We start from the raw sequence: 12,514 nt of genomic DNA, 5'->3' as shown, positions 1-12,514 counted from the left end.
TACAATGGAATATTATGCTGCTGTAAAAAGGAAATAACTCCTCCCATTTGCAACAGCATGGATGGAACTGGAGAGCATTATGCTAAGTGAAATAAGTCAGTCAGAGAAAGATAAATATCACATGCTCTCACTCATTTGTGAACTATAATGAATAACATAAACCGATGAACAAAAACAGATGTAGATTCAGAGAAGCATTGATCAGATGCTCAAAACTCAGAGGGAAGATAAGGGAGGGTGGGGGTGAGGAGGAGAGATCAACCAAAGGACTTGTATGCACGCATATAAGCATAAGCGATGGATGTGGACAACAGGGGGTGAGGGTGAGGGCTGGATTGGGGGGATGAGGGGACATTGGGGGGATAAGGACACATTTTTAATATCTTAATCAATAAAGGGGAAAAAAGAATACTTACCTGCGTACAATCTGAAAAACTACTTATATATTAAGACTCAATATTTCTGCCCATCAACCCAATCCATTCAAGATTTCCTACTTGTAATATTCTCAAAGACATTTGAATTCTCCCCATAATGCATTTCAACATTTTATTAGAAATAATTATTTTACTTACCCTTCACTTATTGTTTTCCTTCTTTTCAAAAATTTCATTTTATTCCACTTAAGAGCAATGATGGCAATTAAAATAAATAATGAGAGAAAAATGCAGAAACCAATCAAAAGACCACTTTTTTGAGCAGCAGCATGTTGTTTATTTATTTTCAAGTTCTTAACTTCTCCTAAAAATATGAGAGTACCTTTTAAAATTTTCAAAAGTAATATTAAAAACATATTATAATTAATATTTATAAAAATTTGTCATTCCAATTATACTGTATGGGATGAATAAACTTAAAAAGTGTTAAACTATTTTCCAATATTCTGTGACTATGCCATAAAATATGTTATCTATTTATGTCACTCAATATATATCAATATCATTGTCATATTTTATTTTAAACCATTGCACATACAACCTGTATTTATATTCTATAGTTTAATGTAGTTTATCATATTCCAGTCTGTGAATTGCTGCCAAGAACACATGGAATTTATCTAATTTCTTCCATGTAATATATAGAGAAAGTAATAGAAGTGTTTTAAAAAAGATTCAATAGAAATTATTGACATAACTGAAGGTAGAAAGGCACAATTAATTGTAGTAAACTGGGATAATTTTCCATATAATCTGTATAAGGTGGTATTGTCCTAATTAGATGTTAGAAGACATTACAGGGATATTTTTAAAATCTATGTAAGCTGGGCCCAATTTAACAAAAGAAATAATCTGGATAACTAAAATACAGAAAATTAAATTAAGCGATCAGAATTACCACCGATATGACTGCGAAAATATTAAATGGAAATGAAATTAATGCCCCTCCCCCAAAAAGACAAAAGTTCAATAACTTAGAAACACAATGTAATTGCATGTTGATAAAAACTGATTTAACTGAAAAAAATAGTGATTCACAATGTTTATGTGTTATAGGAAATAAATTGACAAGTATATGCAAAAATATTGCAATCATGCAAAATTCAGCAGTCTTTCTTTTTTAAATATATTTTATTGATTTTTTTACAGAGAGGAAGGGAGAGGGATAGAGAGAAACATCGATGAGAGAGAAACATCGATCAGCTGCCTCCTGCACACTCCCTACTGGGGATGTACCCACAACCAAGGTACATGCCCTTGACCGGAATCGAACCTGGGATCCTTGAGTCCGAAGGCCAACGCTCTATCCACTGAGCCAAAACAGTTAGGGCTCAGCAGTCTTATGTTATGGGAAAACTCAATAGTTTTAAAACTCTCCTTTTCCTGCTTCCTCCATCAGAAAAGGTCAATTCTCCATTAGTCCATCTTCACTCACAATATCATAGTCAAAGTGGATCTTTCTTCTCATGTACTAAAGGCTGATAAAAGGAATTGCACCTACTTATTGGATGGAGAGATACCCATTGCTCTAAGGAAGGTAGGGCTTCCACTTCAGCTCTGATGAAATATTGCCATTGAATGGTGCTGGACTAGCCCTCTTATAATAAAAATATAAAACAAGACAATCTACATGAGGGAAGTGATTACTGGAAGTCAACAGGAAATGCAAAACTATAATATAGGAAGGAAACTTAATATGCTGTTGATTTTATGAAAATTCAACTCTACCTATGGAAAATTTGCTGATGTCAGCAGAGAACTAGGGTGCTAGGCAAAGGGCAGCACTTCAGTGAGTTAATGAAGCAAAGCACAGAGTTCACAGCAGCAGAAATGGCTGGATCTGCAGGGTGCAGCACAGTTGCTCTGTAGATTAGGGAGCCAGAAGGGTTGTGATAGCCTCCCAGGTGTCCTTGGTAGAGGTCCAACCTGAAGCTAATCAAACAGCAGCTCTTACTGGTTTGAGATTGAAAATAAGATACCAGAGCTTGAGCACTGCTGGAAAAATAGCATTAAGATGATCCCAATTTCTCCACATCCTCACTAATAACATGTTGCCTATTATGTTTTCTTATAATCAACCTCATGAGAATGAACTAGTAATTCATGGTTTCGATTTATATTTTTCTAAAATGTTTAGCACATTTTCATGAGTTTATGAGCTATTTGTATCTCTCGTATGGAGATAAATAAACATATCTTAAACCCCTTCTCAGTTTTAATTGGGTTTTATTTTTACTATGGACTTGTAAGAGTTCTTTGTATATTCGAGATATACAAGTTGCATATCAGATACAAGATTTGCAAATATCTTCACCCATTCTGTAATTTGTCTTTCACTTTCTTGGTTGTGTCTTTTGCAGTACAAAAGTTCTTAATTTTGATGAAATTGGATCAATCCCTTGTTTCATTCTTTGCTTGTGCTTATACTATTTTCCAAAAAGGCTGCATAATTTTACATTCCACTAACAGTGCACAGGGGCTCCACTCTCTTCATATCCTCAACATAATATTTTCTCAATTTTTTTATAATCTTGTATGTTTGACTCACAATTCCCTAGCAATTTATGATGTTGAGCATCTTTTCATATGCTTATTAGACATTGAGGTAATTTCTTTTTTTTAATATATTTTATTGATTTTTTACAGAGAGGAAGGGAGAGGGATAGAGAGTTAAGAACATTGATGAGAGAGAAACATCGATCAGCTGCCTCCTGCACACCCCCTACTGGGGATGTGCCCAGAACCAAGGTACATGCCCCCGACCGGAATCGAACCTGGGACCCCTCAGTCTGCAGGCCGACGCTCTATCCACTTAGCCAAACTGGTTACGGCTGAGGTAAATTCTTTGTATAAATGTTTATTCAAGTCTTTTACCCATTTGTTAATTAGGTTGTTTCCTTGTTGTTGAGTTGCAGGAGTTCTTTTCATATTATGGATATTAAATTTATCAGGTATATAATTTGCAAACATTTTCTAACATAGCATAGGCAATTTTTTTCACTTTGTTGATACTTCTCTTTGCAAGAAAAGAGTTTTTGATTATGATGAATTCAAATTTATCTACATAAGTTTTCTGTATTTTTGGTGCCATACTCAATTAATTATTGCAAATCCCAATGTTTTTAATATTTCCTCTGTTTTCATCTAAGAATTTTATCATTTTACCTCTCACATTTAATTTCGGATCCATTTGTGGTTAATTTTGGCATATGGTTTCAGTAAACATCCAAGTGTATTCTTTTCCTTGTTGATATCTACTATCCTATTACCATTTACTGAAAAGGCTCTCCTTTCCCCCATTGAATGGCCAGGGCATCATTATGGAAAATCATTAGACTACATAAGTGAGGGTTTATGTCTGGTCTCCCAAATTTATTCCATTGCAAAATTGAAGTTTTCTGATTTTGTTGCCCTAAGTAATGAATCCACTTCCAAGAAGGTACAAAAGAACCGTTAGGTCCATTTCAGTCTTTCTATGTTAATTTCTATTGAACATAACTGAGAATTCAGAAATTTTATTTTATTGCTCATAGTGCTAAAGGAAAGAATATTTATGGAGGAAGATATTTTATAATTAAGATATTTTATAAGTCTTTCTGTCAAAAAGGATATACAGATGCCAAATAGCATATTAAATAAATTTAACAACATTACCCATTAGGAAAGTGCAAATTAAAACCACAATGAGATATTATTATATGCTTAATTGAATGGCTTAAAAATTAGTTGGTGAGGATGCCAAAAACCTAAATTATTCATATATTATTGCTATCAATGTCAAGTGATCAGCAACTCTGGAATAGTTTGGCAGACGCTTTTAAAACTACAAAAGGCTTACTATCAATCCAGCAATTTCATTGCTGGACATGTTTCCTAGACAATTAAAAATTTGCTCTTATGTAGAATCTTCTACATGAATGTTCATTGCAGATTTATTCATACTACCCATAGCTAAAAATTAGAAACCAACCAAATGTCCTTCACTGGGTGAATAATTAAAGACAAGTTGATCCTATCTAATAAAAGACAAAATGGGTAATTAACTGTACCTCCACTACGCTTCCCATTGGCTAATCAGCAGGATATGCAAATTAACTGCCAACAAAGATGGCGGCCAGCAGCCATGCAGCTGAAGCAAGCAGGAGACTTGCTTGCTCCAGTGATGGAGGAAGCCAAGGTTCCCTGCCTGCCGCTGCTGGGCTCTGAGCTCCGGAAGCAACAATGTTTCAATTATAGAAGGTAAATAAACCCCAGAATAAAAAAGAAAAGAAAAAAGGAGAGGCTGGGAGCTTCAGTCGCCCACCAGCCTGAAAATGGCCCTCAGCCCCTCATCCAGACTGCCCAGGCACCCCAGTGAGGACCCCACCCTAAAGGGGGTGTGGCCAGCCTGAAAACAGCCATCAGTCCTTCATCCAGGCTGGCCAGGCACCTAGGCAGGACCCCCACCCTGATCCGGGACACCCTTCAGGGCAAACCAGCCAGCCCCCACCCGTGCACCAGGCCTCTATCCTATACAATAAAAGGGTAATATGCAAACTGACCTTAACAGCAGAAAGACTGGGAATGACTGGTCACTATGACACACACTGACCATGAGGGGCCAGATGCTCAATGCAGGAGCTGCCCCCTGGTGGTCAGTGTGCTCCCACATGGGGAAGCCCTGCTCAGCAACAAGCCAGGCTGATGGCTGCCAGTACAGCGGTGGTGGTGGGACCCTCTCCCGCTTCCTCAGCAGTGCTAAGGATGTCTGACTGCAGCTTAGGTCTGCTCCCCGCTGGCAAGTGGACATCCCCCGAGGGCTGCCGGGCTGCCACAGGGATGTCTTATTGCCATGTTAGGCCCAATCCCCCGGGGAGCGGGCCTAAACTAGCAGGTGGTCATCCCCCAAGGGGTCCCAGACTGCGAGAGGGCACCAGCCAGGCTGAGGGACCACCCCACCGAGTGCACAAATTTTTGTGCGCCAGGCCTCTAGTATATCCATAAAAAGAAGTAACAATCAAAATTTTAAAATGAAGTATTTACATATGCAACAACTTACATTTAGTTCATGAAATTTATGTAAAAGAGTCAATCTTAAAGAGACACAAATTATATGAATGTATTTAAATGATATTCATGAAATAACATAATTAGAGAGACAGAGCAGTTCAGGGTTGCTAGAAATTAGGAAAGGAGGAAAGAAGGAATCAGCATAGCTGTACAAAGGACTAATATTAGTTTAGTGATAAAACATGTAGTGATGATACAGTTCTGCATTTTGATTACGGTGGTGACTACACCAATTTGAACATGTGACAAAATTGCACAGAACTAAATACACACACAAGTGCAACCACAAAACACAAACACATGCATAAATGAGTGCATGTATATGGATGAAGACAGAAAATTTCTATGTATTTTATCAATATCCACTTCCAGGCTTTGATTTGTACTATAGTACTGTAACACATTTCCATTGATGGAGGCTGACTGAAAGGTACACAGTACTTCCATCTATGTTTCTTTTGCAATTCATTGTGAATCCATAATTATTTCAACATAAAAGGTTAAATAAAAACCCAATAGGATATGATTACATATATAAAACTGGCAACACAATATCAAACAAAACATATAAACAAAAAAATAACAATATCAAGTGCTTATGAACTGTGGACTGTTGGTGCAGAGAAACTGGATCTGTCATTGATGAATGGGGGGAAGAAAAATGTGTGCAGCCACTTTTGAAAATAGCTTGGCTATTACCTAAAATATTAAAAGTACACTCAGTAAAAAAATATACTTAGTAAGTGACCCAACAATATTTTCCCCTGGTGTTTACCCACCAAAAAGTGACAATATATGTGTATTCTATAAGTACATTATATATATCATACACATATATACATATATATTCATATATATAATTCTATATTCATGTTTATATCGCTCTATTCTTACTACCAAAATCTTGAAAGAACACACAAATAATCTTCAATGGATGCATTGATAAGAAAATTATAGTACATCTTTTCAATAGAAGGCTAGTTAAAAATAAAAATGAATGAACTATTAAAACATATGACAACAGAAATGAATACCAAATACATATGTCATTCTGGGAAAAGGAAGTATCTAGGGACAGAGAACAAATACCTCTTTTCCAGGAATTGACATTAGGGGTTGACTGCAAAGGTGAAACCAGAGGGAGAATTTGGGATGACAGGTCTATTGTGTATCATGATGACAGCTAATAGGAAAACAAGTCTGCTCATTTTTTTCTGTACCCATAGAATTGTATACCCCAGAGAGAATCCATAAAGTGTATAAATTTTTTAAAAGCCAAACATGTATAATAAAAATAAATATTAAAAAGGAGATAATGGCTAGTATTTATTTCTCAAAATTTCCAAGAATACATCAAGCTATAGATTCAAGAATCTCAGCCAATCCAAGCAGGAAAAATTCAAAGAAAAACACATCTTGGTATATCATAGTGAAACTAGAAGATCAAAACTGGAAAGTAAGTCTGAAACTCAGACAAAAAAATAAAAAAATCATTATATTATTGAGAGGTATGAGAAGAATGACAGCGGTATTCTCATCAGCATATGAAAGGCAGGGAACAATGTGATTATATCTTTGAACATCTGAGAGAAACAACTCTGAATGTAGAAATCTATTTCCAGTGAAAATATCCTTCACAAATTTAGACATTATCCAAACACTTTAAAGACAAAGACTGCAAGATAGACAGAAAAAAAGAGGGATACAAAAGGAAGTTTTTCAGGCTGAAAGGAAATGACCCATAGAAAACTGCTAATGGGTTGGAGGAGTTGGAAAGCCCTAGAGAACAGTAAATCTGTGGGCAAATGTAAATATTTGTATTAAAAATATTTAACAATCTATCAGCTACCTAAGGCAAATAATGTACAGTGTTATACTACAATATACAAATAAAATACTAACAGCAAAAGTACCAATGGTGTAAAGACATTAATGGAAATAAACTCTTCTGAGATTTACACATTGTGAAGTTTAGAAAAATCAGATACACTACATTTGTTTGTGAACGTTCACCAAATACATGGAAAAATGTTTTGTACTACCTACTATTCATATGGGATGGTTATGAAAGATTTTATTATTTTTAACTTTCTCTAGTATAGTTAACTTTAAAAATGCAACTTAGTTTTGAACTAGCACATTACAATAGCTAATTCTTGAGATATAAACTATATACTGAAACTATCACCTATTCCATCATTTAATAACACTAATCTAGAAAACTCTACTGTAAAAAAGAAATGTATGAGTAACCATGGTTAATTTTGGGAGAAGCCTATTGAAATGTTCACTTCTAGATTTGAATTATAAGTGTATACAACATTTTGATTAAAAGTATGATTTAGAGTTAGCTGCACTGTGTAATAGAGTAGCCAAAATGGCTCTTTAAATTTAAATTCAATATAGTAAAATAAAATGGAAATTTTAGCTCCTTAATTGCACTATCCACATGCCAAGTGATCAATAGCCACATCAATGGTGGAGATGTAGAACATTACTGTAAGTGCAGAAAGTTCTGTTGGAGCACACTGATCAAGATACCAACCCTCAGGCAAAATCCAATACCCATCATCGGTACTTCCTCCTGGTGATGACAGTGTTCGCACACAATTTGGAGGAGAATATCCGATATCACATTGGCAATTAAAGTTAGTATTGCAAACCTAAAACCAAAACCAAATGAAGAATAAAAATACTGTATATACAATAAAAAATTAAATGCAATATTTGTCATTATTCTTCAATGCACATTGTTAAGATATTATAATTTAGTATATTGGAGGTAGTGTTTATTTTAATGTGGAAATAATTTCTAAAATAAAATTCTACAAAATAAATGTCCATGCATTATCTTTTCATAAAACAGAAATTTACTATTACTTGTCTCTGTATTTTAAAATACAAGTAGATAACATTTTTTATACAACTGAAATATCTTATTCTAGACAGGCATAGAAATTATGAGGCTAGATGTTATGAAATTGTGCAAGTGTAAATTTATTATGAATTGTGTTAGATAAAAAAATAGCTGTGAGAAGGGCAAACGTTTACCAAAAATATTATGAACAAACTCAAGGAAGAATTTGCCTAAACAGACACAAATATAAAAATATTTTGCTAGAAAATATCTGTAAATGTGAGCTGGTACATGAATTGAAAAAAGGGTCAGAAGTAGATGAGGGAATCTAGAAGTAGGTGCATGCAAAAATTCAATTAAAATTAAATAAAGAAGGAAAGAAACAGAAAATAAATGTAAATAATAGGACATTTAAGTTACTAGGGGAAAAATTTTGAATCAAGACACATAAAAGGTCACTTTTTCCATTAATTATTACAGGATAAAATATGGAGGTTCAATATGGCAGAAGACACTAGTCACAGATTTAAAACCAAAGGCATGCTTTAAAACCTTCCAAAGTTTCCAAAACTTCTATGACCCAATAGATGATTTCACAATGGATGGGAAAATAGAAATGCAAATGGTAAATATGAGTATACATACATAGTAAAGAACTATATCATTAATTATTAAATAAATGCAAATTAACAATGGATTTACCATGTTAGAAAACACTGAAAAACTGAGAAACTGGTGTGGCCAGAATTAAAGGAAATGCACCTTTTCATACAAGACAAGTGGGAGCAAAAACTGGTACAGTGTTTCTTGAAGACAATATATTACTGAAAAGTTTAATGATGCATTAGACCCATCAGATATTATTGATAACAACTTAAGAAATCAGATAAACATGCAAAACTGAATGTACAACAATGTCCAGTGAACCACTATTTACAATAAAGTTAACAATATACCAAAGTCCAATAGTGAATGACTTCAAATATATTGTGGAACAGACATACAAACAACAAATTGAAGCCATTAAAGTGCATAAAAGATTGGAATACATCCTGCTCTCTCTCAAAAAATATTAGACTACTAGAGGCCCAGTGCATGGATTCCTGCACATTGAAAGGAAATTAATTAGAAGAAATATTTTAGAGGCCAGGGAGGGTCCGCAGGAGGTCTCCAGGGCTTGTCCTGCCAGCCTCGCCCAGTCCTGATCAGCCAGATCCCAGCAGCAAGCTACCCTACCAGTTAGAGTGTCTGCCCCCTGATGGTCAGTGCACATCATAGCAGCTGGTTGATTGGTAAATGAACGGTCAGACACTTAGCATATTAGGCTTTTATTATATAGGACTAGAAGCCTGGTGCACGAAATTCATGCAGTGGGGGGTGGGGTTCCCTCAGCCCAGCCTGCCCTTCTCTCAGTCTGGGAGCCCTCAGTGGATGTCCTACTGATGGCCATAGTCTGGCAGCAGAGGCTCGGAGCAGGCGTCCCGTGTGTGAGTGTGTGTGTGTGTGTGTGTGTGTGTGTGTGTGTGTGTGTGTCTGCTGGGGGCCTGCCCCCAGCCACACCCTGGAGGCTTGGAGCAGGAGCCCCTCTGTGTTGATCTCTCAGGATCCTGGCCTCCACTGCATGTTGTACTCTCCCTTGAGCTATGGCCAGGATGGGGGTGCTGCTTGCAAGCCGGGCTTTCCTGCTCCAGGATCGCCATGGTGATGGGGGAGCAGGCCCAGCTGGGGGCTGCCCACAGGCCCGGATTTCCCACTTCCAGGTCTCCATGGCAACTGGGGAGCAGGCCCAGCTTGGAGATGCCCGCAGGCCAGGCTTGCTCTCCTGCTCCCTGATCCCAATGGTGACTGGGGAGCAGGCCCAGCTGAGGGCTGCCTGCAGGCCGGGCTGTCATGCTCCTGGATCAGGCCCAGCGGGGGGCTGCCTACAGGTGGCACTTTTCTACTTACCGATGGCCAGATCACCACAGCGACCAGGGTCCAGCAGCACTTTCCTGCTCTCCAATAGTCATAGGGTCCCGGCTGGAGGTGGGCTTAGGCGGCATGGGGGTCCCGGTTGGGGGCTCAGGTGGCACATAGGGGTCCTGGCTGGGGGCGATGCTTATGCCCCGCTACCCAGGGCTGCACATGGGGCCCGGATGGCAGCTCGCGCTGTCCCACCCTGCCTATAGTATAGGATAGAGGCCTGGTGCACGGTTGGGGGCCGGCTGGTTTGCCCTGAAGAGTGTCCCGGATCAGGGTGGGGATCCTGCTGGGTGCCTGGCCAGCCTGGATGACGGGCTGATGGCTGTTTTTAGGCTGGCGGGTGACTCAAGCTCCCAGCCTCTCCTTTTTTATTTTTATTTTTAATTCTGGGATTTATTTACTTTCTATGGCTGTCACTGGAGCTGACAGCCGGTTTTAGCTCTGAGGCCGGCTTCAGCTTGAGGCCTCGGCTGCTGAAAGCAGATATCTGGGCTTTGTTTAGCTTCTATAATTGAAACTCTGTTGCCATCACTGCAGCTCTAAGCTCTGAGCCCGCTGCCAGCTGAAAGCAGCTATCTGGAGCTTGTTTAGGTTCTATAATTGCAACATTGTTGTATCCGGAGCTCAGAGCTGGGCTGCCACAGGCTGGTAACCTTGGCTTCCTCCATCACTGGAGCAAGCAAGCCTCCTGTTCACTTCAGCTGCCTGGCTGCCGGCCACCATCTTGGTTGGCAGTTAATTTTCATATCCTGCTGATTAGCCAATGGGAAGCATTCGGGGATATGGTCAATTTGCATGTTTCTCTTTTATTAGATAGGATAAGTATTATGTGTAATAAAAATATATTTTGTATGGTTGACAGATATTATAGCATACACTCAATTATAAACAATTTTATATGTATAAATAATTGTATGTATTATCTTTAATAAATCTATTCCAAAAATTTTACAATCTTGATCTAATATTAGAATAACACATTATGCTTTATATAGCATTTCGTACAGAGTTCAAAGGTTACTAACTCAGGAGACCTGGAAAAATCTGATTAAATACATAATTCATGTCCATATGTATAAAAATTAAAAATGGGTTTCCTTATTTGACTGCAACTTTTCATAAGAAATTTCCACATCAAATAATTGTGAATCTCTTTGTTATCCTTAAAATGTTAACATGAATTAAAAAATAACTATATATAACAATAAAGTAGCCATTACTTACGCCATGTCCATTGCACAGTTTTGAAGCATTACAGGATGCAAGGTCTTTGTGATTAGCAGCAAACGTGCACTTTCCAGAAAGGCAAAACTAAAATTTTAAAAACAAGCATCAACAATAAAAATGAGGAAATGCAGAGTTGAGCAATTGTTGTTGGTACAAAAACAATGCACAAAATTTATATGTACAGAAGAGGGTAAAAGTAGGTTTACAGTGGGAAAAGACATGCAAATTATGATTATTTATATTATTTACACACTCCTGTAGTCTACTTTGTTTTGCATACACACAACTGTAAACCTGCTTATCCCCACCAAAGTATTTATAAAACATATGAATTTTTTAAATAAGAGTGGTGAAAGTGGACATCATTATCTTGTTCATGGTTTAAGAGAAATGCTTTTAGTTTTAGCCCATAATGTTGGTTGTATCTTTTTCATACATGGTCTTTATTACATTGAGATAAGATCCCCCTATACTCCCCTATTGAATGTTTTCTCTGCATCTATTGATATGATAATGTGATTTTTATTTTTCATTTTGTTTATGTGATGTATCTTATTGATTTGTATATACTTGTACCAATCTTACATCCCTGGAATAAATCACACGGGATCAGGTCTATGATTTTTTTAATGTATTGCTGGATCCAATTTGCTCAACAGAGTACTGGAAGTCCCAGTCATAATGATCAGCCAAGAAGAAAAAATAAAGGCATCCAAATTGGAAAGAAGGAATTCAAACTGTCACTGTATGCAGAAGACATGACATTGTAATATATAGGAAACTCTGAAGACTCCACTAAAAAACTACTAGATCTAATAAATGAACTTAGCAAAGTTGCAGGATACAAAATCAACACACCGAGATGCTTGGCATTTTTATACCCCAATGATAAACTGCCAAAAAGAGAAACTAAGAAAACAACCACATTTATTATTGCATCAAAAAATAACAAGGTAACCTAGGAATGAATTTTACCTAGGAA

The 12,514-nt window shown here is 37.1% G+C and overlaps 1 protein-coding gene across 1 annotated transcript in view; it reads right to left on the bottom strand.

Annotated features, from left to right (window-relative positions):
- Positions 1 to 571: 571 nt before the first annotated feature.
- LOC139004886 (A disintegrin and metallopeptidase domain 3-like) overlaps positions 572 to 12,514 on the bottom strand; it is a 94,627-nt gene continuing 82,684 nt past the window's right edge. The window contains exons 17-19 of the mRNA XM_070407390.1: positions 11,530 to 11,616; positions 8,032 to 8,149; positions 572 to 741 (exon numbers count right to left, since the gene is read on the bottom strand). Of these exons, the coding sequence (XP_070263491.1) occupies positions 572 to 741; positions 8,032 to 8,149; positions 11,530 to 11,616 (375 nt within the window). The remainder of the gene's footprint in view (positions 742 to 8,031; positions 8,150 to 11,529; positions 11,617 to 12,514) is intronic.

The sequence above is a fragment of the Myotis yumanensis genome, unplaced genomic scaffold, assembly GCF_028538775.1.
Source record: "Myotis yumanensis isolate MYYU_CA2020_CCGP unplaced genomic scaffold, mMyoYum1.0.hap1 SCAF_3, whole genome shotgun sequence".
Taxonomy (NCBI): domain Eukaryota; kingdom Metazoa; phylum Chordata; class Mammalia; order Chiroptera; family Vespertilionidae; genus Myotis; species Myotis yumanensis.
The sequence above is the reverse complement of the archived record's forward strand: the minus strand, read 5'-3'. Positions and strand labels throughout refer to the sequence as shown.